General features: G+C 37.3%; 1 protein-coding gene across 1 annotated transcript in view; it reads right to left on the reverse strand.

Moving 5' to 3' along the window:
• The window catches only part of UBR1 (ubiquitin protein ligase E3 component n-recognin 1), a 165,654-nt gene that overhangs the window by 112,437 nt on the left and 35,907 nt on the right, over positions 1–17,310 (reverse strand). The window contains exons 2-3 of the mRNA XM_060148630.1: positions 14,557–14,813; positions 11,799–11,877 (exon numbers count right to left, since the gene is read on the reverse strand). Of these exons, the coding sequence (XP_060004613.1) occupies positions 11,799–11,877; positions 14,557–14,813 (336 nt within the window). The remainder of the gene's footprint in view (positions 1–11,798; positions 11,878–14,556; positions 14,814–17,310) is intronic.

The raw sequence follows: 17,310 nt of genomic DNA on the forward strand, positions 1-17,310 counted from the left end.
ATTAGTTAACCAAAAAAAATCCTTAATCACAACAAAACTGAACCTTCAAAATTGATATTTTTGAAACATATTCAAAGTTTTTAAATAATAGTTTTTAAACTTTGTACTAATGGAGAACAGGTTGTGACGTGTGCAAAAAATAATCTATACTTCACCCAGAATGCTTCAGTAGATTTTATGATTAAACAAACTTCTTAAAAATCATTATAATGATACTTGTGTAAGTACTTAAGACATGTATAAAGTATTTTCATCTATACTGATGTTCCACAGCAACTAAAACTTATTCACAACATTTTCCCTGTGAGGGTTCCTGTAAAAAAAAAAAAATTATCTAAAATATCCTAATTTAGATAGAGAAGGATGACAATGACCTGAATTTGAATCTTCCCCAAATCTCCCCCCTCCAAAGCATACAATTAACAAGGAGAACAAATAAAGTCACACATGACTCATGTCTGCAAGATTACTAGGAGACAAAAAATAAATACCACAACCTTCAAATGACTTGCTTTATCAGAGTTCCTGTTGCCTATCACTTCAAGCCTGTGGTTACAGACAATACGAGAGGGAAGCTTAAGTGACCCCATGAAAGAGAACAGAGGGGTACAAAGGACTTAGATCAAGCACAAACAAAATCACACTCCAGAAGAGAAAGCCCAATGCCAAGGGACAAATACTGAACACAGGTTAGAACTTGGTGGTTCACAGGGAAAGAGACTGAAAGTAAACAGGATCAGAAGTGGCCACCTCAGAAAAGCATTACTTTTGGAGGAAAATCAAATACATTAAAAAAGGTGGTAACCCATTATAGATGGGGCAGTAAATGAAAGAAGTAAATAAGAAAGAAAATTTAAGGATCCTATGAAACAAGAGAGAAACAAGACATGCCAAACCCTCCCCTCACCTCACCACCATCACCAGTATCATCTATAAAATAAGTTAGGGGCTTCCCTGGTGGCGCAGTGGTTGAGAGTCCGCCTTCCGATGCAGGGGACACGGGTTCATGCCCCGGTCTGGGAAGATCCCACATGCCACGGAGCTGCTGGGCCCGTGAGCCATGGTCGCTGAGCCTGCGCGTCCGGAGCCTGTGCTCCGCAACGGGAGAGAGCACAACAGTGAGAGGCTCGCGTACCGCAAAAAAAAAAAAAACATAGAAGAGGGTAGAACTGACAGAAGAGAGCACTTGTAAACCTATCCATGAAATGAAAAAGAACAGAAAAAAGTACACCATATCCACACAAAACTATTGCAAAAAAAAAAGCCAAAAAATGCAAATAAGAGCCAAAACCCAATTATGAAGCTGGAGAAAACGATACAATGCTCCAAACTGAATTACACAGCCTCAAACAAGCATTAAAAACCCTTAATCAGACTAAACACCTTTAATCATAAATATAAGAACTAAGAACAGAAACAGACAAAGAAATAGGAATAAATAAAATGAGACTCGAGTGAACTAAGGGGAAAAACCAGGAAGAAAACGATATATCAGAAATGAATTTTTTTAAATTACAAGATGATAGACTCAAATGAAAAGTTAATAAATAGCATTGAAACAAAGCAGGAAAACAAGAGAATGAAAATAAGATGAAGTAAAGAAATACAGGGTCAGAGAAAAAGTGGTTGAAATAGAAGATAGGCCTAATAGAGGCAGATGAGTATAACTGGAATCACCAAAGAAAAATCAAAACAATGGAACAGAGGTAATATTTAAAACTGTAATCTACGAAAACTTCCTGGAAATAAAAGACCTGAATCTACACAATCAAACGGCCAAAAGTGACTAAGAGAAAACTCACTCAGTATGATCAACTCCAAAGTATACCCTCCTAAAACTACTGGACTTTAAAGATAAAAGTCCTGAGGCCCTAGGCAAAAAGATGAAATAACATAATCACAAGAAAATTAGACTGGCATCAGACTTCTCAATAACAACACATAAAGCAAGACAACAGCAGAGCAGCATTTTCAAGGAAAGAAACTGCAAACCAAGAATACTGTCTACAGCCGAGCTATAATATAATTTTGAACATGTCAGAACTTAAGAAACACAGTATACATGCGACCTTCCTGAGGAATCTACCTGAGCAGTGATCAGCAAACTTCCTGTGTAAAGGAACAGACAGTAAATATTTTAGTCTTTGCAGGCCATGGAATCTCTGTTGAATTACTCTATTCTGCTCTGGCAGTGAAGCATCAGCCACAGACAATAAATAAATGAACCAGCATAGCCACATTCCAATGAGACTTTATTTATAGGCACTGAAATTTTAATTTCATATAATTTTCATTTATCATGAAATATTATTCTTCTCATCTTTTTTCCCAACCATCTGAAAATATAAAAACCAAGCTAAGGGACTTCCCTGGAGGTCCAGAGGTTAAGACTCTGCGCTTCCACTTCAGGGGGCACAGCTTTGATACCTGGTTGGGGAACTAAGATTCCGCATGCCTTGCGGTGCAGCCAAAAGAAAAAAAAAAAGAAGAAAAGAATAAAAACCAAGCTTAGCTTGCAGGCAATACAAAAACAGATGGTGAGCCAGATTTGACCCACAAACTGTAGTTTACTGACCCCTAGAGGATGCACTTCAGCTGACCAAGCAGTGACTGGGGAACTTCAGAAAAAGGACAGATGGCGAACATTTTATGTATTTAATTGTAGCGCTAAGAACAAATCAAGGGTGTTGAAAGATACATGGATAGAAGAATGTAAACATTATATGATCTCACAATCAGAAAGACTACAACTAAAAAGTGGGAGAAGGGAAAGAGAAGGCAACATAAGATTATCAACTATTAAATAGGTAATAGGAGGGAGTCAAAGATAGCATTAAAACTGACAGACTAGATAATAAAAAGTTACATAAGGGAGTAAAAAGGAACTAAAGGCATTATAAAAATTATTAGTACAAACATTATCACTAGAACAATAGTAACAAAAGAAATTAGAATATACAAATCAATTTTATATACTGAAGAATGCTAGACTCATCCATGATTACTAAAAATGTAGTTGTTTCAAATGAAAGTAAAAGCATAACCTTAGTATAGGGAATGCCATGGAAGCAAGGCACAAAATCCAGAAGCATTAAAAAAAAAAATCTGGCAAATTTGACAACATATAAATTAAAATGTCAGTAAGGCAAATGATAGCATATATCAAGTTTAAAAGACAGAAAATAGATTTTATACAGTCAAAAAATACACTTAATTTATAATCCAGCAATATCACCCTGAGGTTACCCAAGAAAAATTAAAACAAATGTCCACACAAAGACATGTACTTGAACGTTTGTAACAGCTTTATTTAAAAGCTGGAAACAAGACAAATATTCATCAACTGATGAACAGGTAATATATTGTGGCATATCCATACAACGGCATACTACTCAGCAATAAAAAGGAACAAACTGCTGAGACATGAGAGGATCTCAAAGGCACTATGCTAAGTGAATATAACCAGATAGGAAACACTACATACTATATATAGATTTCACTTATATGACATTCGGAAAAGCCAAAACTATAGGGACAGAAAACTGATCAGTGACTGCCAGGAGCTGGTGTAAGTGGGCAAGAGGACTGCCTGCAAACGGGAGAACTTCTGGGAATGATATGTTTTATATATTGATTATTGTGGTGGTTACTGAACTCTATGTCTGTGAAAACTCATGGAACTACACTTACAAGGGTAGATGTTATTGTATATAAATTATATCTCAAAAAAATCTGACTTTAAAAATTATTAAAGACAAGCATAGTAAGAGAAAATATTTGTAACGTATATAACAGTAAGAAAAAGGCGAAAGAAAAATTAAGGATAAAAACAGGCAATACACAGAAGAAATTAAACATACAATTAAAAAATGAAAAGATGTTAATACTAGTAATAGAAATGCAAATTAAAATGAGATTATTTGACTAACGGATTGGCAAAAAGTAAAAAGACTGACTAAATAAACTTTGGGGATGTAGATAAAGAACATTCTCATATCCTTTTTTTATTTTTATTTTTGGCTGTGTTGGGTCTTTGTTGCTGTGCGCAGGCTCCCTCTGGTTGTGGCGAGTGGGGGCTACTCTTCGTTGCAGTGCACGGGCTTCTCATTGCAGTGGCTTCTCTTGTTGTGGAGCACAGGCTCTAGGCGCGCGGGCTTCAGCAGTTGTGGCAAGCGAGCTCTAGAGTGCAGGCTCAGTAGTTGTGGTGCGTGGGCTTGGTTGCTCCGCAGCATGTGGGATCTTCCCAGACCAGGGCTCGAACCCATGTCCCCTGCATTGGCAGGTGGATTCTTAACCACTGCACCACCAGGGAAGCCCCTCATATCCTTTTAATGGGACTGTAAATTGACACAGCAATTCAGGAAAAACATTTGGCAAAATCTATGAAAATTTTAAAGGCATGTACCCTTCAATCCAGAAAATCTACCTCTAAGAATCTAGTCTCAAGTATTCTTTAATATATACACTGTTTTATATTAAAATAAAGGTATATGTGTATGTTCCATTATTTGTTGATCAGTGAAAGCTGGAAACAGTGTAATTATCTAGAAAAGGGTGATGGGTTAAATATTTGATGACATATTCCCACAAAGGAATACATGAGGCAATTAAATAAGGCAAGAGTTATTATATATATCAACACAGAATTATCTCCATGATATATTAAGTTAAAATCAAGTTGCAGGGAGTTCCCTGGTGACCTAGTGGTTAGGATTCCAGGCTTTCACTGCTGTGGCCCAGGTTCAATCCCTGGTCGGGGAACTGAGATCCTGCAAACTGTGCAGCATAGCCAAAAAGAAAAGTTGCAAAACAAAATATATAGTAGGATCCCATTTGTACACACACAAACATCCTCCTAAACATATAAATATATATATGAGTGTACATGCATAAAGATCTGTAAGGATGTGCACTAAATTGTGTTCAGTTTAACAAAGAAAGTATGATGGGACAGAAAGGCAACAACAATTTTTATTTGTATTCTTTTGTATTATTTGAATTTTTAAAAGGTAAGTTTTATTGCATTGCCTAAATTATTTTTTTTAATGTTGTTGTGTTTCAAAGATAATATATGAATACAAATTCTCATCATGTAGGATTATAGCAGGCTGTTAAAATAGACCCTGATCGTTATTTTTATACCTCAGAAAATACTGAGTTCTCATATATCCCTCCTTTTCCCTACCCACAGTTTCCCCTATTATGAACATCTTGCAATAGTGTGGCACATTTGTTGCAACTGAGGAGTCAATGTTGATACATTATTTTTTTTTAATTAAGTAATTTATATTTGGCTGCTTTGACTCTTAGTTGCTGCACGCGGGCTTTTCACTGCAGTGGCTTCTCTTGTTGCGGAGCACAGGTTCTAGGCACATGGGCTCAGTAGTTGTGGCACACGGGCTTAGTTGATCTGTGCCATGTGGGATCTTCTGGGACCAGGGCTTGAACCCGTGTCCCCTGCATTGGCAGGCAGATTCTTAACCACTGTGCCACCAGGGAAGTAAGTCCCTGATACATTAACTAAAGTCCATAATTTACATTTGGGTTCTCTCTTTGTGTTGTACATTTTGGGGGTCTTAACAAATGTATAATGACGTATATACACCACTACAGTATCACACAGGGTAGTTTTACTGCACTAAAAATTCCCTGTACTCCACCTATTCATCCCTCTATCCCTCCCACCATCATCTCCCAGCCTCAGCATCCACTGATCTTCTTACTGTCTCCATAGTGCTGCCTTTTCCAGAATGTCATACAGCTGGAACCATACAGTATATAGCCTTTTCACAATGGCTTCTTTCATTTAGAGACATGCATTTAAGGTCCTGCCATATCTTTTCATAGCTTGATAGATCATTTCTTTTTAGCACTGAATAATATTCCATTGTAGGACTTCCCTGGTGGTGGGCGCAGTGGTTAAGATTCTGCCTGCCAATGCAGGGGACACAGGTTCGAGCCCTGGTCCAGGAAGATCCCACGTGCCGTGGAGCAACCAAGCCTGTGTGCCACAACTACTGAGCCTGCACTCTACAGCCCTTGAGCCACAACTACTGAGCCCGTGTGCCACAACTACTGAAGCCTGTGTGCCCTATAGCCCATGCTCCGCAACAAGAGAAGTCACCACACTGAGAAGTCCGTGCACCACAACGAAGAGTAGCCCCCACTCGCTGGAACTAAAGAAAGCCTGCGCACAGCAACGAAGACCCAACGCAGCCAAAAATAAAAATAAAATAAATAAATAAAACATTTTTTAAAAATTCCATGTATCAACGTACCAAAGTTTTTTCACCCATTCACCAACTGAAAGACATCTTGGTTGCATCCAAGTTTCAGCAAATATGAATAAAACTGCCATAAACATTTCTGTGCAGGTTTTTTGTGTTTTTTTTGTGGATATAAGTTTTCAATTCATTTGGGTAAATACCAAGGAGCATGATTGCTGGATTATATGGTTACAGTGTATTTATTTCTATAAGAAACTGCCAAACTGTCTTCCAAAGTGGCTGTATCGTTTTGCATTCCCAACCCAGCCATGAATAGGAGTTCCTGTTCCTCCACATCCTCACCAGCATTTGGTATTGTCAATATTTTGGATTTCTGCCATTCTAATAGGTATGTAGTGGTATCTCACTATGGTTTTAATTTGTAATTCTCTAATGACATATGATGTTTTGCATCTTTTTGTGTGCTTATTGCCATTTACGTATCTTCTTGGTGAAGTGTCTGTTTCAGATCTTTTGCCCATTTTTAAAGCTGAGTTGTTCATTTTCTTACTGTTGAGTTTTAAGAGTTTTTTGTATATAGTGGATAACAATCCTTTATCAGATACATGTTTTGCAAAGCCTTCCACCCAGTCTGTGGCTTGTCTTTTTATTCTCTGAAAGGTCTCTATTTTTTAATCCAGTAATTCCACTTCTGAGAACCTAGCCTAAAAAATAATCTTACATATAGAAAAATGATTTACATATAAAGATATTTATAGCAATATTGCTTACAATTAAAAAAAACTGAAACCTGAACAAATTCTCCAATAGGTAAGCAGTTAAAATATATTATGGTTTAATATTATATACCCAATAAGTTCTAAAAGAAACATAATTGAATCCAAAAATTGAATGCATAATTATACATATTGTGCTTTTTCCATTTAAAAGTATAACATGAGAATTTTATTCTTCCTTTTACAACTCTGTAAGCTTCATTTGAAAACTGTTTTTTTCTGATTAGAGGAAACAGCTGTATGAATATACTATTTTTGTAACTCACTATTCTCATTTAACAACAAAAAGGAAACATTTATGGAGTTAAAAATAATCTTTGGGACTTCCCTGGCAGTACAGTAGTTAAGACTCCATGTTTCCATTGCAGGGGGCACAGATTCGATCCCTGGTCGGGGAACTAAGATCCCACATACCACGTGGTGCAGCCAAAAAAATAATAATAATAATCTTAAACAGTGGGTGTTTTTGTTTATTTTGAGGATAAAAATGCAGAGGTTTACTGAAAGTTTTTTTAAAGATAGTACTTCAGTATATTCTTTCTTTTTTCATGGTTACCTTTTTGTGTTTATGTAAGAATGTTTAAGTTCTACTCTCTAAGCAAATTTCAATCATACAATAATACAGTGTTATCAACTATAGTCACCATGTTAAATACATTAGATCCTCAGACCTTATTTATCTTACTGTAGTTTTTTTTAAGGGATAAACTACTGAAAAGCTGGATATCACAAAGAAGGGTCACATTACACACAGCAGAACAAAAAGCTCCAATTTTTATCTGTTATTTTCCTGTTCTCAAAAGGTTTTTGTTTTGTTTTGTTTCTTGTTTTTTATGCCTCTACTTTACTTTCAATTCTCATCTTGGATTGTGCAAGATCACAGAGAAAACTCTTTGGAATGGGATATAAGTTTTACACATAAGGGAAAATTCAATTTTTGGCTCTTTGGTATTAAATTAAAATTTATATGAACACATGAAGTTTGGCACTTAAAAACAACCTCAACAGGGCTTCCCTGGTGGCGCAGTGGTTAAGAATCAGCCTGCCAATGCAGGGGACATGGGTTCGAGCCCTGGTCCAGGAAGATCCCACAGGCCGCAGAGCAACTAAGCCCACGCACCACAACTACTGAGCCTGCGCTCTAGAGCCTGCGAGCCACAACTACTGAAGCCTGCGCACCTAGAGCCCATGCTCCGCAACAAGAGAAGCCACTGCAATGAGAAGCCCACGCACCACAACAAAGAGCAGCCCCCACTCACTGCAACTAGAGAAAGCCCACGCGCAGCAACAAAGACCCAATGCAGCCAAAAATAAAATTTTAAAAAAAACAATAAAAAGTTAAGATAGTTAAGTATTCATTGATATGATTTTTTATCATAAACAATATATAATCAAGACGAACTATTTTTGTGTCTGCAAGTCAGGTGCTATCAAGCAAACAGCAATCCTTTTTAAATGTTTAACTCAAAGACAAATAGGAAGACTCAATAAATTTTAATTTTCCAAATGTTCTCAGAAAGAATTATCAGAAGCATCCTCCAGTTATAAAACACAGTTGGGTAATCCATTTACCCCAAATGAAACACCTGTGTGTGTTGTGAGGTAGCAATGATAGAACTATGATCTTCTGTGGTGATAACACCCGCAACGCAGAAGCATTCTCTCTTCACATGAAGAGTGTGAATAACAAGAAGGGATGGAGAGTCACCTTTCATTATTTCATCAACTATTGGTGTTTTTACAGTATTTTAAATGCCTGATTTCAATTTTACAACAACAATACCAATATTTATTCTGAAAGGTAATCGTATGTTCCAAGTAGCAGAACTTCCAACACGATCTCTAAGAATAATTCAAAGTTCTTTTTTTGGCCGCACTGTGTGGCTTGCAGGATCTCAGTTCCCTAACCAGGGACTGAACTCGGGCCATAGCAGTGAAAGCACTGAGTCCTAACCACTAGACCACCAGAGAACTCCCTAATTCACAGTTCTGAACCATGCTTCAGAAAAACATTTCCAGCAGTGCAGGATTTATTCCTATTTCGTCGTTGGTAATAACTGCACATGTCACTGCAGGAACTTTACATTCTTCTGCTGCAGACTTTAAGACTGCTGTGAAAGGTGTACTTTTGGGAACACTGAGTACTCCGTAAGGCAGACAGCAGCGTGACTTTAAAGGAAAACTTGGACATGGTGGAGCAGGTCTGGACAGAGTTGCCATGCCATCTCCGTGCAGCAGCCCCACTTCCTCTGTGGTGCCGGGGACTGCAAAAGTTGTTCTGTGCTATTCTGTGACAAAAGGTTTTTCTTGGTGCTTTCTTCACATAGTACCTGATCTTGGGTCTGCATCCCCATCGTTATTCTTTTCTTCCCCTTCTCTGCAGCAACACAGATCCCTTCTTATTTCTTCTCATCTATTTTTTAAATGGCTTCATTTTTTCTTTTATTATGTTTTTTATTATAAAAAGAATATACACAATGTATAGGCAAGTTACAAAGTATAATAATAAAATGATCCAGCATCTAACACAAGAGAATATTAATACTGTTGATGTTCCCTCTGTGATCATCCACTTGCCCTGGAGGTTACTATTACGTGAATTGTATTTATTAGTCATTCCCTCACTTTTCTTTAAAAATTTCACCACACATAATAGGTATTCCAGAAAGACTCTACCAAATTATTCTCCCACCAAAAGTCTTCTGTTCTCTTCACACTCACTTTTGAAGGGTAATATTTTTAAAAGCTTATGAACATAATTTTTTATTAGTTACACAACAGCCCATCCTTCTGAAAACTCAAAGGTTCCTGAGTAAGCTGTGTACGCACCCTCTACAAGAAGAGCTCTGCAAAAACCTAAAGATGATAAACCTAAGCATGCTTCATAAAAGAGTGCTTTGTGGTGGCAGTGTAGACTGGTAAACTTTCAATACTCGAAGGTAGCTTAGTGAAGAAGTTCCTAAAATTTAACAGACAAGTTTTACCAGTCCACGGAAAATCAGAAAAGGAAGGAATAAGGAATGTGATGAGCTCTTTAACAGAGCTACATGTATGCAATCTAAAGACCTGCTCTTTAGTCTGAGATTATCCTACTTTCTTGGAATTAAATTTTCTTTTTCTTCATAAAATGATAGGAGATGGTAGGTATTTTCTGGTTGCTGTTCATGTGCTCTTTTTAAAATTAAAATTGAACTTCCCTAGCCAAATAAAAATTTGAAAACCCTATGTCTTACCCAAGTCTTGTGAAATTGTACTGGACCACAAAATCCCAAAGTTTGGCAACTGGAAAACTCTGGCCTTGAGACTTCAGCATCTCTCCCCCTTAACATCCCAGAGTAAAACTAAGAAGAAATTAACAACTTCCTCATTGTCTCTACTTCTGGCATCCTTTCTTGAGTTCTCCAACATAAGGAAAAAACTATAATAAATGGAGACGACTGGGAAATATGAAATTAACCAATGATCAACTTTGTAAATTCCATCACTGATTAGCTTTGCAATGTTAGGAAAACATTTTAACCACACTATATGATAGGCTCCTCATGTTTTTTCTTTTGCACAATAATAAAAATACATATATATATATATAACATATATCTATAGCTTATCATTTCCTGAGATAGAAGCACTAATGTTGAAGCCAGTCTAAAAACATGAACCACACTTTCAGCTCTATGGAAGAAATAGTCTACATAACTTTAAGATGTTATTTACATTTACATGGGACCTTCGGCATATTATATGTACAAAGAGAAACATCAATTATTATATCTGCCCAAGCCCAGAGCACAGAACCAATACTGTTACTTGAAAAATACATTTCAGCTCAAAATAACAAAGTTGTCTGAAGATGTCACAGGAGAGGCAAATCCCTCAACCTCACTACTAATAAAGAAAATTAAACTAAGACCACCATGTGATACCATTATATACCCACCAAACTGGCTAAAATTTAAAAGACTAGCAACACCAAATCTTGTAAGTGTGTATTGGTATAACCACTTTGGAAAACACTATCTACTATGACTTAAGATATACCCTAGAACTCAGCAATTCTATTCCAGATATATACCCTGGATAAACTCCTGTACATGTGTACCAAAATACACAAATAAGAATGTCCACAGCAGAATTTTTTTAATACAATAATAGTCCCAAATTGGAAACAATCTACATATCTATATACAGTACAATGAATAAAGACAATATGGATTATTAAACCCTATAAGGTAAATGGACAAAATATATATATGCGTATATATATATAAGTATATACTTAATGCCGAGTGAAAGCTACTCAACAAGAAAAAGATACAGAATGACTCCATCTGTACAGAATTCAAAAACAGAACCATTCAATATGATTTGGGTGATAAGCTAAAAGGGAAATCAAGGAAACCATTATCACAAAACATAGGAGAGAGAGATTATCACAAAGGAGGAGAGAAGGATGGTGATCCAGAAGGAACAAATGGGAGGCCACTGAGAGCTGGAAATGTCTCATTTCTTGACCTAAGTAGTGGTCACACAGGTGTTCATTTTATAGTTATTCTTTAAGCTGTTCATATGCTTTATACAATCTTCTGCATAAAAATGATGTATCTCAAAAATTAAAAAATTGTAAGGAGCTGCATCTTGAAGTAGTAGATGTCTTATCACATGATATGTTTAACCAGAGCTAAAGGTTCACAAATCAGGTCTGTTACAGCAGGAACTCAAGTACTAGTCAGGAATTTGGACTAGCTGGCCATCAGACTCCTGCCAATCTAGAGATTTTAGGCATCTATTTTCATACCTTGTAACGATGATTTTTATGAACACTATTCTGGAAGCAGTCCATACAGAGTACACATGTTGGATCAATTGCACAGTCCCTGAAAAAGATTAAAAATCAGACTCCAAAATTTACATGACTCCTGCTGATGCTCAAGGTATGACTATAAAATAATGTGAATGAATTTCCTATATCATGCACAAACTGATTATGAAAATACTTTAAAAACTGAATTCCAAGGACTTCCCTGGCAGTCCAGTGGTTAAGACTTCACCTTCCAAGGCAGGGGGTGTGGGTTCAATCCCTGATCGGGGAGCTAAGATTCCCACATGCCTTGTGGCCAAAAAACCAATACATAAAACAGAAGCAGTATTGTTAACAAATTCAATAAAGACTTTAAAGTCAAAAAGACATATGCACCCCAATGTTCACTGAAGCACTATTTTCAATAGCCAGGTCATGGAAGCAACCTAAACGCCCATCGACAGATGAATGGATAAAGACGCTGTGGTACATATATACAGTGGAATATTACTCAGCCATAAAAAGGAATGAAATTGGGTCATTTGTAGAGACACGGATGGACCTAGAGACTGTCATACAGAGTGAAGTAAGTCAGAAAGAGAAAAACAAATATTGTATATTAATGCATATATGTGGAATCTAAAAAATGGTACAGATGAACCGGTTTGCAAGGCAGAAATAGACACACAGATGTAGAGAACAAACATATGGACACAAAGGGGGGAAAGTTGGGGGTGGTAGGGGTGGTGTGATGAATTGGGATTGACATATATACACTAATATGTATAAAATAGATAACTAATAAGAACCTGGTGTATAAAAAATAAATAAAATTCAAAAAAAAATTCATTTTCTGGTGCTCCATTTGGTAGCACATATACCAAAATTAGTTTTCTGAAAAATCATCAGCTTTTTTTCATTCTCTGCATCATCTTACCCTATTACAGTTACGAATGTATTTTACAGACACTGATTGTTCACTGGTAAATGAGGCTTGGTTAAAGACAAAATTCATTAGAATGTAAGCAACATAAATTAAAGGATTTTAATTTATTTTATTATAATGATATGTCCCAAGCATGCAGATCAGTGCCTGGCACACAACAGGTATTCAATGAATATTTATTGAATAAATTAAATTCAATCTCTCTTAATCTCTTTCCTAATAAAAACTTCTAAAATGTAAAATTTTATTTAATACTTTCAAGGAAACATTAACAATAATATATATTAGTGCAAAGTGCAAAATTAATTTTTAAAATATATATTTAGAAAAGTTGAAGAGATGGAATTCGGCAGTTTTAAAAATGAATTTTTATAGGCTAATAAGTAAAAACTGACTAATAATAGCCTCTAAAATATAATATCATCTACTAACCTATTCAGAGCAGGATTTGTCAACCTCAGCAGTACTGACATTTTGAACTGAATAATTATTTGCTGGCGATATAGGTGACTGTCCGTGTGCCATAGGATGTTTAAGCAGCAACCCTGGTCTCTACCCACTAGATGCCAGTACCATTCCCCTAGCTGTGACAATTAAAAATGCCTCCATGACCCTTTTGGAGAAATGAGGTCTACAAATATCTACTATGCTTTAGCTGAAATTGACCAGGCTTCAGCTAAAAATATATAACAAGATAAATGAAACTTACTGTCATATAGCAAAATAGAAATAAAATACTAAAGCTGACTGTTTCCTGAGAAAGGAAGAGAATAAAGAAAAGCAGTATGTTCTAGACAACTGTTAACTATACATAAACCAGTCAAACCTAGAATTACAGTGAAGCAAAAAACAATTCTCTGTATAAAATCTAAAACTTCACATTCCTAACCTAAACAACCTCTAATAAAAGAAAGAAAAGGGCCTCCCTGGTGGCGCAGTGGTTGAGAGTCCGCCTGCTGATGCAGGGGACACGGGTTCGTGCCCCGGTCCGGGAGGATCCCACATGCCACGGAGCGGCTGGGCCCGTGAGCCATGGTCGCTGAGCCTGCACGTCCGGAGCCTGTGCTCCCTAACAGGAGAAGCCACAACAGTGAGAGGCCCGCATACCGCAAAAAAAAAAAAAAAAAGAAAGAAAAAAAAACTAAAAGTGTTGTTAAGATCTAAAAGTTAAAAGTTTCAGGCAGGAGTAGAGAATAAAAAAGTTCTCTGTGTTACCATGCTGTGTTAAGTCAATCTCTCTCACAAAAGGCAAAAAAAAAGCCTAAAGCTGTTTCCAGTTTCCTTACCACTGGCCTCTTCTATCCAACTAAATTACAAATGCTCCTACAGGTCCACAACCCTCTGATACCAAATCTCACTTGGTGGCGGAAAAATGACCTGAAATGACAAAGGACTATAGACTTTATTTATACCACTTGCTGTGAACAGTCATAGGTTTCTTACAGAAATGCTCTGTTTGATTACAGGATCCTGACCTGACTCCACTAGGGAAGTATTCAGAATTCTGAAATACATGTGGCGCCAAGAGTTTCAGATAAGGGTGTATGGACTATGTTATAAACAAGGCAAAAATATATCTCTTATATACTTCTGGAGAACAGGAAGAAAAAGTGAGAGAACTGTTTAAGTCATATATTTAAAAACAAGCTGTATTAGCAAAAACAAACTTATAGTGCACAATAAAACAAGGTAAATTATGTAGAATTAAATATATTATAAATAGTAATATACCAAGAAAGGTACATCATAAAATACATACAGAACACCAAGTTGTTATTATAACCAATCCTGTACATTTCTAAATCTTACCTACAAGAATATGTTGTCTCTCCACTTTTGAAAACCTTCCCACAGAGTTGAAATGCTCCACTGTGCTTCAATTTCTCTAAGCAAATATCTGGATCTTCTCCAAATAAGTACCATTCCAGTGGAGTGACTACTGACATTTGTATATTCTCCTCCTGCTTTTCCAAGTCTGGTTCCATTTCAGCAAAATAAATTTCGGGCACCAATCGTGCCAAATGGTTCAAGAAAGTAGTATGAAAATCAATTTGCTGATGCCACCACTGAAAAACAAAACAAAACAAAAATTAAACTTTGTTACAAGTTCCTTCTTAAAAATCTAGGGGCACCAGTAATTGTGTAGTTTCAGAGGAACTGATTTACAATATATTCTTCCTTTATACTTCACCAATACAAAAGGAAAGTAAATGATTTTTTTTTTAAAAAAAGGCTTGGAAATAAGTGGTTGTCCCCATATCACAGATATCTGGAAAAAAGAAGTGCAGCTATAGTGGATGGAGAATTACTCTTCCCTTCTGAAATGGTCAACTCCTGGTGTGTGAAGATTCTATTATCAGTCAAAGGCTGTACAGACAAAGTATTCCCCATACCAGTAGTTTAAATATTTTATTTTCTTCTTACAATTTTATTGAGATATAATTGACATATAGCACTTATAAGTTTAAGGTATACAGCATAATTATCTGACTTACATATATCATGAAATGATCACCACAATAGTTTTAGTGAACATCCATCATCTCACACAGAAACAAAATTAAATGAATAGAAAAAAAAGTGTTTTTCCTTGTGATAAAAACTCTTAGGATTTACTCTCTAGTAGTTTAATTATTTAAAGGAACCATAGCGTTTAATGAGAGATCAAAATGAATGAGTGCCAGAGTTTTCAGAACACAAAAAGCACTAACCATAAAAGAAAAAAACAGATAAACTGGACCTCAGCAAAAGTAAAACCTTCTGCTCTTCAAAAGAAACTGTTACAGATGGCATTTCTGCCATGCTTATTTATACATGAAAACATGTTCAACATCATTAAATCATTAGAGAAGTGCAAATTAAGACAACAATGAGGAGAAACCAAGATGGCGGCAGAGTAGAAGGACGTGGAGTTCATCTCTCTCCACAAAAGCATCAAGAATACATCTACAGATGGAACAATTCTCAGAGAACACCGGCTGAACACTAGCAGAAGACCTCGGACACCAGAAACGACAAGAAACACCCCTGCATAACCGGGTAAGATGAAAGTAAGAAGGGAAAAATAAGAGGAGAAAAAGTGGGACAGGATCTGTGCCCCTCAGGGGAGCTGAAGCACAGAGGTTCCCGCATCCGGGGAAGCCCCCTCACTGACGGGGAAATCACTTGGGACAGAAGGCGAACATCTGAGGCTGTCAGAGGAGGATGAAATGGCTGGTCTGTAGCAGACGGGACAGAGTGAGACCTACACAGATGGTCAGTGCCACAGGCCTGTGTGCCCCAGACTGGGACGTGTATCTGCCAGTTCACACGGGGGCTGAGAGCTGGAACATGGGGATTAGAAAGCAAACCTGGGGGGAGAACTGCTGTTGGCTGCAAGGAGACAGCCTGAGGGGACAGGAGGGAGGAAATCAGCAACCGGGACACTTATGAAGGAAACCCAAACTGCCATAGAAGCAAGGCACCACTGTTGAATGACGTGCAGTGGGTGGAACCACCACAGCAGCCTCTCTCTCCCCACGCACTGACCCCTGCCCCAACAGGCGCTAGGAAAAGCTGCCAGAACTGACCTTCTCATGCCGGTCACCAGGCGCTAGGAAAGGTTCCCACTAGGGCCAGATCTCTCATGCCCGTGGCCACCAGTTTTCCTGCGCACCTGTCGCTGCCAGGGCCCCCAAGACCTAGGCAGTCATGCCACCTCCGCGCCCTGTCCTCACCAGAGCAGACCTGAGGGCTCCAAGGCAGCCTCGGAAGCAGACTCCGGTGGGTGGCACACACGCAAAGGTGGGGTTAAAACCACAGCTGAGCCCTAGGGGCGGGGCGACTAAAGAAGAGGAACAAAAATCTTTCCGTGCAGCTACACAAACTGCATGTTAAATCCCCGCGATCGTCTTGGTAAATCCTCCATCTATGAAATATCTGAACGGACAACGAGTGTTCCCAGAACAGAAACCAGTCTAGTGCTAGCAGCTATGGACTTTGGGGACTAGTACACCCAAGAGTTGGGCCATGTCAGAGTCCTAGCTGTCCCCCAGTACCCAGAGAGAGACCAGAAACCTACCTAGAGGTTTTGGAGGGTGGCCTGGGGATACAGAGGTTGGCTGTGACTCAAGGTGAGGGCAAGGACACTGACAGTTGAGACCCCAGGAAAATATAATTATTACTATTTTTTTAATGTTTTGTTTTGTCCTGTATATTTTATTATTTGTTTTTATTTAGTTTTTTAAATTTATAATATATTTTTTATATTTCTACATTACTTTTTTGTTGTTCTGTGTTTTTAACTTGCTTTTTTTTTCTTTGCGCTATTTAACTTTTATTTATTGTTTTTGTGTGTTTGTTTTGCATTCCTTGCTTTTTCCTTCAATTTGCATTCTGCTTTTGTTTTTGTTTTTTTGGTTAGTTTTGCTTTTAATTGTTTAATTTTGTTTTGGGATTCTTTTGTTGGTCTGGCTGTTCTTTTTCATTTTCTCTGTTTTATGTTTTTGTTTCTTATTTTGTACGTGTGTGTGTGTGTGTGTGTGTGTGTGTGTGTGTGTGTGATTATTTTTGTTTCTGTTTGGT

The sequence above is a fragment of the Lagenorhynchus albirostris genome, chromosome 1 (genome assembly GCF_949774975.1).
Source record: "Lagenorhynchus albirostris chromosome 1, mLagAlb1.1, whole genome shotgun sequence".
Taxonomy (NCBI): Eukaryota; Metazoa; Chordata; class Mammalia; order Artiodactyla; family Delphinidae; genus Lagenorhynchus; species Lagenorhynchus albirostris.